The 18,681-nt window shown below is 46.4% G+C and overlaps 2 protein-coding genes across 4 annotated transcripts in view; both read left to right on the top strand.

The window, feature by feature from the left end:
- The window catches only part of Cacna1f (calcium voltage-gated channel subunit alpha1 F), a 27,957-nt gene extending 26,884 nt beyond the window's left edge, over positions 1-1,073 (top strand). For all 3 annotated transcript variants that reach the window (XM_055597497.1, XM_055597496.1, XM_055597498.1), the window contains exons 47-48: positions 390-587; positions 820-1,073. In XM_055597497.1, coding sequence (XP_055453472.1) covers positions 390-587; positions 820-1,050 — 429 coding nt within the window. In that variant the 3' untranslated portion in view covers positions 1,051-1,073. The remainder of the gene's footprint in view (positions 1-389; positions 588-819) is intronic.
- Positions 1,074-4,354: 3,281 nt separating this feature from the next.
- On the top strand, positions 4,355-18,306 carry Syp (synaptophysin). Its single transcript, XM_055597560.1, has 7 exons — positions 4,355-4,441; positions 5,543-5,608; positions 6,641-6,765; positions 9,642-9,837; positions 10,539-10,730; positions 13,706-14,036; positions 16,800-18,306. Exons 1-6 carry the CDS (start codon positions 4,406-4,408, stop codon positions 14,030-14,032), a joined length of 942 nt encoding a protein of 313 aa, XP_055453535.1. The 5' UTR covers positions 4,355-4,405; the 3' UTR covers positions 14,033-14,036; positions 16,800-18,306.
- Positions 18,307-18,681: the final 375 nt, after the last annotated feature.

The raw sequence follows: 18,681 nt of genomic DNA, 5'->3' as shown, positions 1-18,681 counted from the left end.
TAGATAGATAGATAGATAGATAGATAGATAGATAGATAGATAGATAGATAGATAGATATGGATGGAAGGATGGGTGGGTGGGTTGGAGGGTTGATGGACAGACAGACAGATAGCACATAATGCATGCAAACAGAGGCTTTCTGTACTTTGGCATACATTCAAGTCTGGAGCTGTGGGTGTAGCTCAATCATGGAGCATTAGCTTACCATGTTTATGACTCTGCGTTTGAGCTCCAAAAAAAAGGAGTCATCTAATTCTCCTTCGATTTACACCCATTCAGTGTCACTCTGGCTGTGTATATAGAGCAGGGCAGGACTCACAAGAGTGAAATGTAGACCCTCATCCTCGCCAATCCTTTGCTCCTCTGGTGTTTGTTTATTTTGACCCAGGGCTCCTGGGCAGCTCCTCCTCAGAAGAGTCGACTGCTATATGCCCCACTGTTGTTGGTGGAGGAAGCTACAGTGGGTGGGGGATACCTTGGCAAGGTCAGTGGGCCACTGCGTACCTTCACCTGTCTGCAAGTACCTGGAGCTCCATTGGATCCCAGCCACGGCAAGAGAGGAAGTGCTGACAGTTTGGTGGAGGCTGTGAGTCCAGATGGGTGTGGGAGAAAGGGCAGAGGTGGGCACTGGGAAAGGGGGTCAAGTTGTGGCCAGACTCTATGTTGAGCTTGTAGAAATTTCTCTTCTTGGCATACTGTACTTGACTCTGTCCCTTCATGCTGTATGCACATCATTTATTCACAGAGACCACTCTGTGCACATTGTGCCATTGATCAATACTAATCCCACTTGGACTCCCCACCCCAACTGCCTGCAGGTGCTCATCTCTGAAGGCCTAGGCCTTTTTGCCCAAGACCCACGATTTGTGGCCCTGGCCAAGCAAGAGATTGCAGATGCATGTCACCTGACGCTGGACGAGATGGACAGTGCTGCCAGTGACCTGCTGGCACAGAGGACCACCTCCCTTTACAGTGATGAGGAGTCTATTCTCTCCCACTTTGATGAAGAGGACCTGGGAGATGAGATGGCCTGTGTCCATGCCCTCTAAATTCTTACCCACTGCCCACTATTCAATAAACTCCCTGCCCTTCCTTCCCTCGGAGGGCACACTGCTGGATTTTAGTGTCTTTGCACTGGTAGTCTGGGGCAGCCCAACAGTTTCTATCCATCCCTTATTGCATCCCTGAGCCACTGCCCACACATGAGTATTTCCAGAAACCAGGACAGCTAGGTCTGATTATTCAGCGTCAGGGAAGGAGGGAGGAGGAGGAAAAAGAGACAGCAGCCAAAAAAAGCTGGAGACAGAGTGGAGGTGGGGAGGGGAGAAGGAGGGCATTGGGCAGATAGGAGGAAGGGAAGAGAGGAGATACTGGGTGTCTGGATAGTAAGGGAAGGCAGAGATGTCACAAAGGGTCAACCAGGTCAGTCTGAAGAAAGGCAGACTGTAGAGTCTTGACAGGGCAAAGGTTGGAACTGAACTGGTGGCTTAAGCAGACCTGTTTCCTCACAGCATCAAGAATTTCAGGGATGTTAAAATAGTATCATAAATGTCTCCCATTTCTGACCTTCTGCCTGAGAAAGAGATGAAAAGTCTAAATGCATTGGAAGAAAATTTAGTTGATGGCAAACAGAGGTGCTTCTAGCTCCATGGAACCCATTCTAAGCCACCCCTTGATCCTCCTGAACCACCAGGGAGTCACTCTCTTCCCACACAGATGCCTGAGCTCCTCTTTCTGCTCCTTGCTCTGCCTTTGGGGTTTCATTCATTCAGGGAAAGCTTATCAAGCCTTTAGTGTGTGCTGGATTCCCTCAGGGCAAACTAAGGTGGCTTAGACAAATGACAAGATTTATCTAAAGTGGGAGTCAGCTCTACTCCAAAGGAACTGAAGGTAGCATAATGAATGATACCAAATGGGACCACCACTGAGGACCGTCTCACTTCACTCTTGAATTAGAAGGTTCTTATTTATATCTTTTGGGTCAAACAAGACAGAAAATTTGAGGGGAGCCACAATCAAAGACTGGTACTCTAAACATTCAATCACACTGGGCCTTGAAACAATGGCTTAGGTTAGTTAAGCTGATGTCTAATGAAAAATAAAGTAAGGAGGAAAGCAGAGAGAATGAACAGACAAGTGAGAACTAAGGTTGAAGGACGACAGATCATGCAGTTTTGAATAGCAGGCTCTAAAATGTCTAGTTTTTATACCTAAAGGCATGGGGAACCATAAGAAATAATTAAGTAAGGTAGTGGCATAGTTAACTACACATCTTAAATAGATGTTTTGCTGGTATGCTGAGAACAGACTACAGGGGAAGACACTGGAGATGCTAAAACTGACAGAAATGATGGTTACCTTAGCCAGGGAAGGTAACAAAGAAAATCTTAAGAAGTCAAAGGCTTCCAAGATAGTAAAATGAACATGTCTTGATCCCTGTGCTAAATGCATTATAGCTGATTATCCTTTTTAAATCAGTATACCCAGGCATATAACATTTTAAAACATTTTACATGTCCAAGATAAAACAGGACTAAACTTTAGAAGTGAGATTCAAACAACTGAGAGCAAAAACTGAAACAACTGGGAAGTATCTATTATATTCTTATATTTTAAAAATAAATATAGGGGCCAGGCAGCGGTGGCATAGACCTTTAATCCCAGCATTCAGAAGGCAGAGGCAGGCAGGTATCTGTGAGTTTGAGGCCAGCCTGGTCTACAGACTGAGTTCCAGGACATCCAGGGCTACACAGAGGAGATGCTGTCTCAAAAAATGAATTAATTAAATATAAGGGCTAGAGAGATAGCTCAGAAGATAAAAGTGATTGCCAAGCCTTAAGACCTGAGTTGGATTCCCAGGTCCCACACAGAGGAAAGAACTGAGTCTCACAAGCTGTCTCCTGACTTCTGCATTTTCACCCACACATACACATAGTAAATAATTAAATGTAAAAAAAGAAAAAAATGCATAAAAATCAGAGCTAGCTGGACAGTGGTAGCACACACCTTTAATCCCAGCATTCTCGGAAGCAGAGGCAGGCAGATCTCTATTACTTCAAGGCCAGCCTGATCTACAGAGTGAGTTCCAGGACAGCCAGGGTTACATAGAGAAACCTTGTCTCCGAAAAAAATAATAGCCAAAGCTAACATGAGGGCTCATGCCTAAAATTCCACCATCTGGGAAGTGGAAGAAAGAGGATAAGGAACTTAAGGTCAACCTCAGCTACACATGAAGGTCGAGGCCAACCTTGGGCTATATGAAATCCTATCTTAAAAATAAATAAACAAATAAATGAATAAATATTATCCATTCAAATGTTTCCAGATTCAAGCAATAGAGGAGTATAAAATGGTGTTCTTTCCTCTGCTGACAGTTACTCATTTTTTTTTATTACCTGTGTAAGATGATGTACCTCCATCATAGGTTAGTATTTAGTATCTTAGTGATTTTTCATGTGTGTTTCTTAGTATGAGGTTGACCATCTTATTAACCTCAACTATATTTTATCTCTTGGATTTTGTAATGGGGCAATCATCACTGACCTTGATGGGCCTAGTTTTAGTATCGTGAAAGAAGGTAGTCTATTAAGAGATGGCAAGACCCACACAGTGAAAAGAATGAACCCACTCTGGCAAGCTGTCCTCTCATCTCCACACCTGTGCTGCAGTGCTCCCCCTTCCCTCCCTCCCTCTCTCCATACTAAATAAATGTATTTTTAAAAGAAAGAGAGATAACACAAAATAGGTGTTTTTAAAAAGAGGGACAAGGATAAACAGATGGTAAGTATATTGTATGCAATAATTTTGACCAAAAAAAAGAGAAACTGAGGAGATGGTTATTGTTTGGGGACGTGCATAAAATGCAGATTTTCCAAAAGGAACCCTCTGGACCTTGAACTGTCTTTAAACTGTGGAGACATTTAAGTGCAGAGACTCTGAACACTACCGATTACTAGCTGTGTGACCTTGTGCAAGTCACTTAATCTCTCTGGAGACTCATTTTTCTCATCTGTAAAAACAGGACTAATAGTCATTGCTACATAGGGATTAAATGAGTGCACACACTTTAAAAAACACAGAAGTAGGCTTGGCAAAATGTCATACCATAGAACTGAGAGGTCCTCCTATTCCCAGAGCTCCCTATGTAGGACCCTATGTAAGGACCTACCTACCTATGTAAGGACCCTACACTGTGAGATCCACAGCCTTCAGCCTCCAGGATGGAATGGCTGCAGGCAAACTGGGGGAAGGAGGGGCCGTGTTGCGCAGGCGCTCGCTGAAAAGAGAGACAGAGTGCGAGGGGCGGGCTGCCACCGACTGGGCTGTTCCAACGATCGCGCGCCGCCCCCGCCGCGCCCCGCGCCCGCCCTTGCTAACAGGCACCTTCCGCCCCCTGCATTGCTGATGCTGCTACTGGCAGACATGGACGTGGTGAATCAGGTACGTGCTCCAGCACCGTAGACAGAGCCCGGCGCTTGCCGGAACATGGGTGGCTTTGGCCCTCCAACCCTGAAAGGTGGTGGCCAGGGTAGCTGAGATACGGTCGCTGGGGCTGGGGCTGGGGCTGGGGCCGGGGGTCTTCAGCAGGAGAGATTGGGAAGGGAGATGGAGAAATGGACTGCGCTCTTTGCCGCAGCGAAGGCTGTCCTCAGTGCGGCAGAGGGGACCACCAGAAGCCCCATAAGAGCTGTCAACCTACCTGGAGGGGAGAAAGGGGAGCTCAGGTCTTGGAAGATGGCAAAGGGGTACGGGAGGGAAGGGGAAAATGAAAAGAAGACTCGAGGGGCTGCAGATGAGCTAGGAAATAGAGCGACAGAAGGTGTAGGAGCGGGGTGGGGGAGGGCTGGCACCCGCCTCTCCCAAAGAGAATGCACCCTAGAAGATGACCACCCTTTGCCCCCCGGAGCAGATCTAGGGGGACTATCCGATTTTGCCTCTCCAAAACCCCCAGCCTCCTCATTCCCACCGCATACCCAGTAAATCCATGCCCCAGCAACCCTCCCACCTTAGAAACCATCTCCGCCATCTCCCTCTTCATCACCTCAGAATCGGCTTCCTCCTAATGAGTAGCGACCCCTCCCCATCTCCTCAGACACAACCACCATCATCTGACTCACCTTTACCAATGCAGACCTCTCCCCTATGCTGTTGTGACTCACCTTCATCATCCAATGTCCCCTCCCCCACTCCAATGAACCCCATCTTCTTCCACTCAACCTTTTCCCCTATCTGATTCACCAGTTCAGACCTTGTTTCCCTAACTAGTCTGGACCCCATCTATTTTCTACACCCAACCTCCTCTTCCATGTGACTCATCACCTCACAATTCACCACTCCTGAACCCTAGGGGGTTTTCTGAGATCCTGATGTTTCCTCCTTCCCCAAAGTGTCATTTTCTCCTCCACGCTCCTTCTCCATATGTCACCCACTCCCAGAGGGTCACATACCCTATCCCCAGGGATCATTGCCTGGCAGCCTGGCCCCTCACCTCCATCTTTATTCCCCACAACCCTACCCCCTCCCCAATTTTTTTCTCCTCAGCTGGTGGCTGGGGGTCAGTTCCGGGTGGTCAAGGAGCCCCTTGGCTTCGTGAAAGTGCTGCAGTGGGTGAGTGTGCTCCCGGTTGTGGGGTTGTGGAGTGCAAGGAGAGAGAGTAGTAATGGGGTGCAGAAGAGCAGTCCTACAGGACTGGAAGGAGTGGGATGACAAGAATGGGAGATGAGGGAATTGGGCTCCAGAGTAAGGTCCCCAGGGGTTTAAGTATAGGGAACAGACAGGTTATGACGTCACATAAGGCCGAGGGTACCCCTGTTGTGGAGTGACAGATTGTGACATCCTACCTCCTCTCTTGAACTAAAGGAGGGAGGGATGGGAGGTGGAGCCTGAAGCGAACTGCTGAGAGAGAGAGATGCAAAACCAGAAAAATCCAGAGACATTGAAGGAGACCTAGAATGAGAACAGGGAATGGGAGTGATGGAAATGCCAAGAAAGAGATGAGACCCAGAGAACTGTTCCTAAAACTGGAAAATGTGGTAGGGGAGAGAAAGAGGCACACACAGATATAGAGGCACTCAAAAGAGAAAACAGAAAGCAACATACAAAAATAGGCACAAGGGAGACAGAGGAACCATGGAGATCGTGAGAGAGACAGAGCAGAGGAAATAGGCGGACCAAGAAACAGGCATGCAGAGACATACAGTCACACAGGGAGTAAAAAAAAAAAAAAAAAAAAAGATGATTAATGGGGGAAAGGAGGGAGAGCATGCAATGCATAAAATCACAGAGATACTGAGAGATAGAGATACAGTGAGAGTGAGAAGAAGGAAGAGGAGAGGAGAGAAAAAGAAGATGGAAGAAAGGAAAGAGGAGGAGAGGGGAGGCGAGGAAAGGGGAATGGGAAAGGAGCAGCCAGAGCACCTAGAGGTGAAAACAGAGAGACACAGGGAAAGAGAAGCAGCCACACCCCTGTAATCAGCTTGTGCTAGGACCCGATGAGCCATGATTAGGGGGGTGGGGGTGGGGACCTCTCCATCTGCTACTGTCTGTGCTGTCCCCCCCACCTCAATCTGTCCAGAGGAGGGCACTCCCTCCCACATGCAGACAGGCTCACCACAGCCATCCACCTCCCTGCTACCCAAGGTCTTTGCCATCTTCGCCTTTGCTACATGCGGCAGCTACAACGGAGAGCTTCGGCTGAGCGTGGAGTGTGCCAACAAGACGGAGAGTGCCCTCAACATCGAAGTTGAATTTGAGTACCCCTTCAGGTGTGCCCCTGCCCTGGTATCCTGAGACCCGGAAGAGGCATGGGCAGGGTGGGTCTGGGCAGTCCTTTTCAATGACCTTTGCACAGCTCACACCAAAGACCACAGCCACGGGGATCACTGCCCATGCACTGAACACTTGCTGTATAACTGCCACTGTTCTAGCTATCTATGGTATTGTGGTGTGCAAGACAGACACAGGGTGGCATCCTCTCTGGCTATAAAGGGGAGCAATAAAGAGGAAATAAGAAGATTCATAAGTAAATGACAGGGCTGGGCTATAGTCAGTGGCAGAAAGCTTGTGTAGCATTGACAAGGCCCTGGGTTCCAGAAAGAGGGAGAGAGCATGCATGCCTGAGTGAGCACTACATGTGTGTAGACCTTAATGCAGTAAATGCTCAGTTATTGTTAGTTGCTGGGTATGATGTTAAATGCTTGTAATTCCAGCACTTGGGAGGCTATGCCAGAAAAAAATGTGATGAGTTCCAGGCTCCCCATGGATACAAAGTGAGATAGTATCTCAAAATAAGGGGGTGCTAAGCAGATAAAAGCACTTGTCACTGAGCCTAGCAACCTGAGTTTGATCCCTACGTCACATGTGGCAGAAAGAACAGACTCTCTGCAAACTGTTCCCTGACCTCCACACACGAGCTATGGCACACATGCACCTACACACACAGGCATCCACACACTAAATACATAAAATGCCATTTTAAAAAGTGTCCTAAAGTAGTGTTAGTGAACCTTATTTACTTCTCAAAGTGCTGGAGTTTAATAGTGACCAAAGCAGAGAAAGCTCCCTGTCCTCATAGATCTATATTAGAACAAACAAATGGGGATAACTGCAGATGGACAGAAATACTAGAAGCATATCCTCATGCAAGAACTTTGCCAGAGAAGAATGAGGGTACTGTAGAGATGTAGGAAATCATGGGACCAAATTAGACATTCCTGATATATACTGAGTCCCCACCAGGTACTATATGCTATGTACTAGATGTACATGACTAAGAACAAGCTGGAAGAGCTACTCTCTCTAAAGGATTGGGAGACAGACTCACAGTTTCCCTTGACTTTCCTTGACTACTGAACTAAATCGGATTACAGTCTTAACTTTCTTATCTGTAAACAGAGAAAATACTGATGTCCCACAGATGATGGGACATCTTCACCATGTCTATACTTGTGAAGCCCTCAGTGCAGTGTCTGAGACACAAGAAGTGCTCTTCAGAAGCTTGTGAAGTATAAGAATTCAGATTTAGGAACTTGGAGAAGCGTTGGAACCTAGGAGTTGGGAAAGATCAAGGGTAAAAGGAGTCACAAGACGTCACATAGTAGGAAGAGGGAAGCCAGCTCAGACTCTGAGCAATAATAGCAATGGGAGATGGTAGAGGAGCATGCCCTGAGAGAGAGCAGCGATGAGTATCCTGGTTTACACAAGCCAGGAAGAAAAAGTTTGGAGGCTGAGGGTGTAGCTCAGTGGCAAAGCATTTGTCCCGAATTCCCTGGGTTCCATCCCCAGTACCTTGGAGGAGAAAGAGTCATTCACACAGACACACACACAGTGGGGACAGGGGTGAAGGGTAATTGGCAGCATGAGAACCAGCCTTTTGAGAATTCACAAGGTCACAAAAGCTCTCCATAAAGCAGTACCACCCGCCCCAGCACCTCCCATGCTCAGGACCTTCTGCTATACAAGGACACCAATTATATTTGCTCAGTCCAAGGAGCCTGTCTCCAACCTGAGGGCTGAGCTATGGGCCCCTAGTCCAGTTTCATTCTGCCAACCAATGAGCGCCCCACCACCACCACCACAGCACAGGGTAGCAGTCAACATGACTTAGGGGGAGACAGGATTCATACAGAAGTTCTGTCCTTCCTGTACTAGCCGCATGACTTCACACAAACAAATGCACTTCTCTGAACCTGTTCCCATCCTCTGTGTATTTCACCCCAAAAACACTGCTTGCAAAGCTAATAAGTGGCAGCACTGTTCCAGACCCTTGGGATCTGTTAGTAAATGAAAACAAGGAATAAGCCCTGCCTCTTAATAGATAAAGAAAAAAAAAAAAAACAAAAAACAAAAAACCTAGGTCTGGGAGATAGCTCTGTCAGTAAGGTACTTGCCTTACAGGTGTGAGGACTTGAGCTTGGAGCTCAGAACCTACATTAAACAAAGCCCAAAAGCCCAGCATAGTGGCTCATGTTGGACTCCCTGGTACTCCCTGGCCAGCCAGCTTAGGGTAATTGCCAAGTTCCAAGCTAGAGAGAGACCCTGTTTCAAAAAGGGCAGGGGAATGGCACCTGAGGAACAAAACATGAGGTTAAACTCTGTCACAAGTTTGTGAAAATGCATATACATCAACAAATGTGGACCTGCACACACACACACACACACACACACAGACAAAGTCTGATTTTTATTCATCAGTACCAAAAAATGCTTTTAAACTGAAATGCAGGAAGTCTTTAATGAGAAGGGGATAGTTAAGCAGTGTGAGGGGGCTGGGAAAATAATACATGAAGCTATCTTAAGGAAGAGCATTCCTAAAATGATCTTAGCCAAGAGGCTGAGAAACAATGAGGGGAGAGCATTTCTGTTAAAGACATTAGGCAGTGCAAAAGCTCTAGGGTAGAAAGATACCTGCCACATTCTAGGATGAACTCAGAGGCAGGAGCTCACCTGGGCTGCAGTGAGCGAGGGGTACCACATATCTTACCAAGATGCTTCAGCCACCAGTGGTACATTGCAAGTGCTCTGTGGATGGTTCTTTTCCTCCTCTTCCTGGGACCTCAAAACAACCTGGGATATACTTGGCTGGGAAGGTGAGAAAGGGATTCTTAGAGTCTGGGCCACACCCACACACCTCTCTCTGCAGGCTGCACCAAGTATACTTTGATGCGCCCACCTGCAAAGGGGGTACCACCAAGGTCTTCCTAGTTGGGGACTACTCCTCGTCAGCTGAATTCTTTGTCACCGTGGCTGTGTTTGCCTTCCTCTACACCATGGGAGCCCTGGCCACCTACATTTTTCTGCAGAACAAGTACCGAGAGAACAACAAAGGGCCTATGATGGTGAGTCGCCACAGCTGATTGCATGCAGTGACCAAGGACATGAGTCCACAGGGACCCAGCTCATTTGGTTCACAGGCCAAAGTCCACAGGCCCATAGCCAAGCAGCCCAACACTGCTATTGCTGCAACTGTCTCCATGAGTTCACATTGAACATCTGGCTTGTGAAGTCACAGAATCATGGGGGCATACTCAGAGCCCACACAGAATGCTAGACTGGCCCACAACCTGACCCTACCATCAAGAGACCCCACACACCCTCACAGACTAGATCAAAGGAAGGAGTATTGAAGTTCACTGTGCAGTCATGTATGTCACCCTGCCACACACAGGCACTGATTCCTACACAGAGATTCTCACACCCTCATCCCAGACATAAAATGACACATATTCCCACATGCAAATAAAAGTGGTAAAACACACTTCTCACAGATTCAGAAACATCCCACAGAATTATTTCCCCCCTCAACATCCACACCCACATATCACTAGCACACCCCCACATCCTCTGTATCATATACACTCATGGAAGCTCAAGCTGAGGCCTTCAGGTGAAAATAGTGTGAGCCTCAGAGCTGCAAAGGCAGAAAAGAGGAAGACCTCTTCTAGAGGAACCCTCCCACAAAAGCTTGTTGACCTGAAGGGGCTCAGGGCTCAGCATGAAGCAGCCCATTCACGGTGGCATCTTCCTCACTCCTGCCTAGGACTTTCTGGCCACAGCAGTGTTCGCCTTCATGTGGCTAGTTAGCTCATCTGCCTGGGCCAAAGGCCTGTCGGATGTGAAGATGGCCACAGACCCAGAGAACATTATCAAGCAGATGACTATGTGCCGCCAGACAGGGAACACATGCAAGGAACTAAGGGACCCTGTGACTTCAGGACTCAACACCTCAGTGGTAAGCCCTGGGAAGCTGGCTGGGCTGGAAGAGGAAAGCTGGGAGACACAGTCTGGCATGGGAAGTGGTGGAGACAGGAAATGAGAGGAATGTCAGGAGGTCCATGGGGGCTCCCTGGAGGAGGCATGCCAACCAAAGAAGGTTGAACAGTTCTAACCGCAGAGATACCACATACTGCCTATCCCCAAACGGGGAACACGAGGCCTTTCAGATTAAGCTGGGACAACTAGACCCAGCCCAGTCATGTCAAATCTCCTGAAACTCAGTATCCTTTCAGGATTTATTTCCTTAAGTGCAAAAGAAAAAGACTATCTTGAAATGTTTTCCTACTTGGATGCCCCCTACTGGCTAGAATCAGTCTGAACATAGATGCTGTCACTTGGCAAGCTCTGTGACCTTCAGCTAGTGACAAGCCTCTCAAGGATCATTTTGAGTATGTAAATTGACAGCTAATGATAGGTCCTGCTCCAAACTTGAGTATTCACTGAATTCACAACACACATAGCGCTTTGGAAAGATCCTAACACAAGATTGCTTCCTATATTACTGTTTCAGATGCTAAGATTTGAACTCTTCTTTCCTGCCACTTGCTGATTGTGCTATCTTGGGTAATTTAGCCTCTCTGAACTTAGCTTTAAAATGGATATAACAAGGGCTGGAGAAATGACTCAATTAAGAGTTAAGAGCACTTGCTGTTCATCCAGGCAGTGGTGGTGCATACCTTTAGTCTCAGCACTAGGGAGGCAGAGGCAGGCAGATCTCTGAGTTGTAGGCCAGCCTGGTCTATAGAGCTAGTTCCAGGACACTGTTTGGGATGCAAGGAAGGAGGGGGATTGAGGAGAGCAACACTTGCTGCTCTTGCAGAGGATCTAGGTTCAATTCCTAGCACCTACACATTGGCTCAGAATCCTCCATAATTCTACTTGCAAGAGACTTATGCCCTTTTCTTATCATCTTGAGGACCAAGCATGCAGGTGATACACATGAACACATGTAGACAAAACACTTTACACACATAGAATGAAACTTAAAGGTCTTTAAAAATAAAATAAAATGGACAGAAATCAGGCCATGTGTGGTGGCACATACCTGTAATTCTAGCACTTGGGAGGCTGAGGAAGGAAGACTGTTAAAAGTTTGAGGCCATCTTGGGTTATATAGTGAGTTGCAGGACAGCCTAGGGTACAAAACGAGACCTTGTCTCAGAATCATAAGAATAAACTACATGTGCTAAAAGTAATCAGAATGGGGATATCAACCAGATGGAGTTGTGCCTGTCTGTAGTCTCTGCTACTCTGCAAGTGGAGAGACAAAATTCAGCATTTGAGGCCAGGAGTTCTGGGCCAGCCTGGGCAACATTTCAAGACTGTCTCAAAAAAAAAAAAAGGATAAAATAAAATGTAGGTGTACTTCCTGTCTTAACATGGAAATTTTTTTGTTTATTTGCTTTCTTTTTTTGAGACAGGGTTTCCTGTATAGCCATGGCTGTCCTGGAACTCACTCTGTGGACCACACTGGCCTTGAATTCACAGAGATCCGTCTGCCTCTGCCTCCTGAGTACTGGGATTAAAGGCGTGCACTACCACTGCCTAGCTCAAACCTGGAAATTTAAGTAAACTAATAAAGGTGCTCAGAAGAGGGTGTAACATACAGTAAATGGCATATAGCATTTTGTTTTTAAATATTTTATGTCAGTTTCATATATTTATTTTTAAATTTTAAATTATTTTTATTTAATAGCATATACTTTGGTAGGCATGATAGCACATACTTTCAGTCCCAGCATTTGGGAACAGAAGCAGGTGATCTCTGTGAGTTTGAGGCCAGACTGATCTACATAAAGAGTGCCAGGACAGTCAAGCTGCAGAATAAGACCCTATCTTAAACACACACACATACTCTAAATAAATGAATTTAATAAAAATAAATCCAAGAGTATTTGTTAAAAAGTAAAGAAAAGAGGGGCTAGAGGAATGACGCAGTGGTTAAGAGCACATATTGTTCTTCCTGAGGATAGGAATTCTATTCCTGGAACCCTTTAAACCTATCACTTGGAAGGCAGAGGCCACCCTGATCTACATAGTGAAAACCCCATCTAAACAACCACAAAAAAGGCACTTGAGTGCAAGGCCAGCCTGGTCTACAGAACGAGTTCCAGGACAGCCATGACTACATAAAGAGACCCCATCTCAAAAAACAAATATATTTTTATACATGTACATTTCTGTTTTATACATATGCATTTATATGTTAATTTGTATATACATACATTTATATATGCATCAATTAGTGATGTCTATTTCTTTAAAATATATACTTGCATATTTTACAAATTTTAAAGCGTTTTCGATTGATTATACAAAGCAGTCTATCTACATGTGTACGTGTACACCAGCTCTCATTATAGACGGTTGTGAGCCACCATGTGCTTGCTGGGAATTGAGCTCAGGACCTTTGGAAGAACAGCCAGTGTTAACCTCTGAGCCATCTCTCCAGCCCCCCACCCCATATTTTACAAATTTAAATTTACTATATTTTGAAATATATACAAAATATATCAGTCCTGAAGCTAGTCTTGGATTGCTGAGCGGTGGTGGCACACCCCTTTAACCGCAGCACTTAGGAGACACAGACAAGTGGATCTCTCTGAGCTCCAGGTCAGCCAGGTCTACGGAGTGAGTTCCACAGAGAAACCCTGTCTCAAAAAAAAAAAAAAATCATCACCCTGCCTCCAACTCCCTAGGATTACACATGGGGGCCACTGGGCTCAACAAATAGTTGTACCCGTAAACACTGATAGAAGTTCCCGGGAATCTGAATCCTAACAAACGCCCCAATCCCAAATTCTTCTATACACTGATAGTCACAGAATTTATGCCCTAAAAAATGCCATTCCTGTTCACTCAGCCTCAAAGTCCCTGGGACTGCCAAGGCAATGGGTGAGAAACAACAACTTTGGTCTTGTCTCCCTGCAGGTGTTCGGCTTCCTCAACCTGGTGCTCTGGGTTGGCAACCTATGGTTCGTGTTCAAAGAGACAGGCTGGGCCGCCCCGTTCATGCGCGCACCTCCAGGTGCCCCGGAAAAGCAACCAGCACCTGGGGATGCCTACGGCGATGCGGGCTACGGCCAGGGTCCCGGAGGATATGGGCCCCAGGACTCCTACGGGCCTCAGGGTGGTTACCAGCCCGACTACGGGCAGCCAGCCGGTGGCAGTGGCGGTGGCTACGGGCCTCAGGGCGACTATGGGCAGCAAGGCTACGGCCCACAGGGCGCGCCCACCTCCTTCTCCAATCAGATGTAATCTGGTGAGTGATAGATGGGCAGATGCGGCAGGGAGGGTATAAGAAGTGAAGTTTGAAGAAACCAATAGACAGGCAGAACTACAAAAAAAATGCGGAAAAATTAGCCAATGAGAGGAGAGAAGAAGAAGGAAGAGGAAAGAGCAGCGCTCAGAGTAACCAATGAAAGGCGTGTAGGGGCACTTGCGCAGTGGATAGCCACCGAAGTGTAGGTTTTCAGGAAGGTGGGTCTTCGAAATGATTGGTGTACCAACCGGAGATAACGCCAGTAGACTGGGGAAAGTAAACACTGGGTTTTGAAGGACGCCAGCGCAAGAGCAAGGTTGTGGATCTGCTGCTACCTCTCCGTAACCCTTGTAGTGAAAGAGACGGTTTGGAATTTCAAATGAGGAAAAGGAGAGGGTCAGAGGCCTTGGAAACACGCATACGCCTTCTCCTTGGGCCATTAAAAATATGCTTCAAGACAGCGAAGGCTACACAGAGAAACCCGGTCTCCAAAAACAAACAAAAAAGAATGCCTGGCATGATGGAGCACATAGAATCCCAGCACTTGAGAGGCACAGGCATAGGGATTGCAAGATCTCGAGTCCTGTTTAGTCTATATAGCCCGATACTATCTTAAAAAGAGAGAAGATAGCAATACCTAGGTGGGTTTGGTAGTGACTGAGCCAAGATCGCGAGTCTCATAAAACATCCCACATTTAATTAATTAAAAAATTTTTGACCAGGCGGTGATGGCACAAGCCTTTAATCTCAGCACCTGGGGAGGCAGAGACCTTTGAGCTCAAGCTCAGCCTGATTTACAAAGCAATTTCTAGGCTGCTTGACCACACAGTGAGACGCTGTCTCAAAAAAAAAAAAAATATGTCCTGTTGTTTCCAATTTTCAAAATATATCCAACCTTTCCATTTTTCACAATGATCTTCCTTAACCTCTTCACTAGTGCCTCATCTGTCCCGTTTACAGCATGTTTTACTCCCCAGCAACCACAAGGATTCTGCTAGGCGACTGTCCTAAATTCAGCAATCACTGTCCTGTACTTGGAAGTCAGTTGTATGTGGTCACAGGCCTACATAGGCAGCACTCCCCCACAGATATTTACTGTGACCTTCACCTACTAGAACTGTGCCAGGACCAGTTCTACCTCAGGGCCTTTGATCTTGCTTCCCCCTAAAGTTTTACACATACACTTCTTTACCTAGCCATTTTGGCCACTGGCTCAATGAAGTCTTTGTTTTTGTTGTTTGTTTGTTTATCGGGGGAGTTTTTTTTTTTAATTACAAGTTCAGGTCTCCTGAATGCTAAGCAAGTGTTCTACCACTGAGATATATAACCGGGCCCTTTTCCCTTTTCATTTTGAGACATTTTTACTAAATTGCCCAGATTAATTGGAACTCATTCTGTAGCCCAGGCTGGCTTTGAATTTGCAATATTCCTGTCTCCATCTCCCACGTGGCTGGGATTTATAGTCCTGCACCACCACACCTGACTTTGTTGTTGCTGTGTTGTCACTATTATTTTTTGAGACAAGGTCTCCTGTAGCCAAGGCGGGCCTGGAGCTCATTATGTAGCTAAGGATAATCTTGAATTCCTGTTGTGCCTCTGCCTCCCTGGTTTGCTTCTTTCAGTTGGGGTCCCATTATGTAATCCAAGATGGTGTCAAATTTGTTTCCCTCCTGCCTCTGCCTCCTAAATTCTGGGATCCTAAATTCTAAATCCTGTATCAGTGATTATTGGTGTAAAAAAAAAAATACCCTTTGTTACCTCTCTCATGATAACCTATGTTTTTCCTTAACACAATTTTTAATTACTAGTTTATGACCATGTGCCACTAGATTGCAGGTATAACTAAGACTTATTTATGCTATACACACACACTTAGGGTGCTTTTCTAAAAGATTCTATTTGTATTTAATTATGAATAGGTAGGTGCCTGTGAGTTCAAATGACCATGGAGACCAGGAGAAAGTGCTAAAGTGCTAAACTTTAGCACCAGGAGATGGTGCTAAAGTTACAGATGGTTGTGACTCACTCAGTGTAGGTTTTGGGAGCCAAATGTGGGTCCTCCAGAAGAGCAGCCTCACTTAGAGTTTTTTTGGTTTTGGTGACAGGGTCTCACTACATAGCCCTGGTTGTCTTGGAAATCACTGTGTCAATCAGACTGGCTTCAAACTCACAGATTATCCACCCACTACTGCCTCCTGAGTGCTGGGATTAAAGGCATGTGCCATCATGCTTGGCCTGTTATCATCTTATATTAGATAATTCACTAGTATGTCATATTCATTGAGTGAATGAAACCTGTCTCCCCCGATATAATGTAAGCCTTATAAAAATAGGGATACTTTTATATGAATTTTTTTTTTTCGGTTTTTTGAGACAGAGTTTCTCTGTGTAGCTCTGGCTCTGGCTGTCCTGGCACTGGAACTCACTCTGTAGGACAGGCTGGCCTCTCACTCAGAGATCTGCTTTCTTCTGGGACTAAAGGCATGCTCCATCACTGCCAGGGTCAACATGGATTTTCAACAGTGACTCCAGCAGTACTGGTTAATGGGCTTTTTTGATTAGGAGAGGGGACCTTAATACCCAGTTCCAGCCAGGTTAGTAATATCTTCCTAGAGAGAGCAGTTAGGATGAGGCTGACTCCAGACCTTTTAGAGAAGAACAAAGCACAGTGGCCCAGTCCCTTCTTGAGGGTACCACCGTCATCTGTGTGGGCACCACCCTCATCTGGACATCTTCTCCTTTCTGTGTTTTTTGTCTCTACAGGTCAGTGAAGCCCACGAAGACCCCACAGGTGGGCAAGAGCTCAACAGAAGGCCTGTCCCACTTTCCATCCCCATCCCCTAGGTCTCCACCTCTCAACCCAGGAAACCCTAACTGTCTTTGTTGTATATATATAGAGAGAGAAAGAAAGAAAGAAAGATAGATAGATAGATAGATAGATAGATAGATAGATAGATAGATATAGATATATAGATATATATATATTTATCTGTCTGAGCCTTACCCTTACCCAACTTCTCCATGCACTAGGAGCCCAGTCCTGAATGGGCTCCTCCCTAACCCTGACTTTGCATTCTTCAACCCCTATCTGTTCCCCAGCCCTGTCCCTTGAGGTAAGGGGGCTCTAGAAAGGGAACAGGAAAGGGACCAGACCTTGGCTGCATGGAGTGGGTCGATGTGACTTTTCCTCTTCCTTCTTTCCTTCTGCTCCTCCCAACTCTGGCTTTGGTTCCTCCAGCATCACATGAACAGAAGCTTGAATAGAAATCCAACCCCAAGAGTAGAACATTAGATTGGGTGGAGGCTTAGGTAAAACAGATGGAGAGGAGAGGAGCTCTGGATAGAAAAGACTAGACAGCTGAGAGTTGAGTTCCAGACATACTGGATGTGCAGCCTAAAAGGAAAGTGGTGTCTACAGCATTCTGGAATGAGGCTTGATAGGACCTGGGAGGGTGGTTCTAGGAGGGGCGTGGCTTTAACACAGTGGACTCCGGAATGGGCAGGCTTGGGTTGAATCCAGCATCTCTAAAAGGGGTGTGTCTTGCAGCATTCAGGAGTTTGAGCTTGATTCCAAAGAGCCTGAGCAAGGATAGAAATAGGGTTCAGGAATGAACCTAAGCTAGAGGTGAGGTCCTGGTCAGGATTCCAGACAGGAATATGAAGAGTATGAGGAATGTGAGGTGGTTGCAGAAGAGGAAGCCCTTTCTGTTATGGGGCAGAAAAGAAAATATGTTTTCATTTTAGTGTAGTTTGACCAGTAGGCCTGAGTGCTGGGTGGGAGTCCATGGTTAAGACCTGTGAGATTAGTTTTATTACAAGTAGGAAGGAATACTCCTGGCCCCTGGGAATTGAGGTAACCTAGGATTAGCCAAGTATTGTAGTTTGGAGCATAACGGGTATTATCCAGAGAGAAATGGCCCTTGTTCACCCCCCCCCACCAGAAGACAGCTAGATAATCAGAAGACAGAGTCTACAGGTCTGTGGGGCTGGCCCACAGTCTTCCCCCTTTCTCTACCCTCTCCCTCCATACTCCTGTTGTCCCAGAATACTTGGAAGCTGGGTCTGGAGCCCCAGTCCTGTACCCTCTGCTGTGTCAGTGATATTGGTAGTGCCTGTGATCATGTGTTGCCATTTTGTCTGACTGTGGCCCCTCCCTCTTCCCTCCAGACCCCCTACTTTCCTGTGCCCTTTGGTATTGTTTGAAGACCCCCTCCCCAAGGAAGAACAAATATGAGAAATTTCCCTCTCCCAAATAAACTCCTCAACCATCTAGTGGTCCACATGTCTCTGATTTCTCAGTCTGTCTTTTTTGGCGGTTGCAGAAAGGAGAGCAGGCAACAAGAAAAGGAGACTTAAAGGGAGACTTAAAGTCTCCCTAAAGACCCTGGCAACATCCTGCTGAAGCCTTGCCTACAACTTATTCTGAGTCTCACTCTTCATTAGAACTGTTTGTTATCCCAACGATAGCCATGGAGTCCTCCTACGGTGTGGTCCTCACGCTGATCCCTTAGCCACCACCCTTCCTGGCCCCAGTGAAGGCTTTTCTCCTCAGATCCTCAAGGCCTCTCCAACTACAGAGACTCCACAAGATCTTGTTTCTTTGTTTCTGAACCCTTCAGGTCCTGTGGGATCTATCTCCTTTCCC

Source organism: Psammomys obesus, unplaced genomic scaffold (assembly GCF_907164565.1).
Source record: "Psammomys obesus unplaced genomic scaffold, mPsaObe1.curated_primary_1811, whole genome shotgun sequence".
Lineage (NCBI taxonomy): Eukaryota > Metazoa > Chordata > Mammalia > Rodentia > Muridae > Psammomys > Psammomys obesus.
Note: the sequence above shows the minus strand (reverse complement) of the source record. Positions and strands in the feature narration are given on the sequence as shown.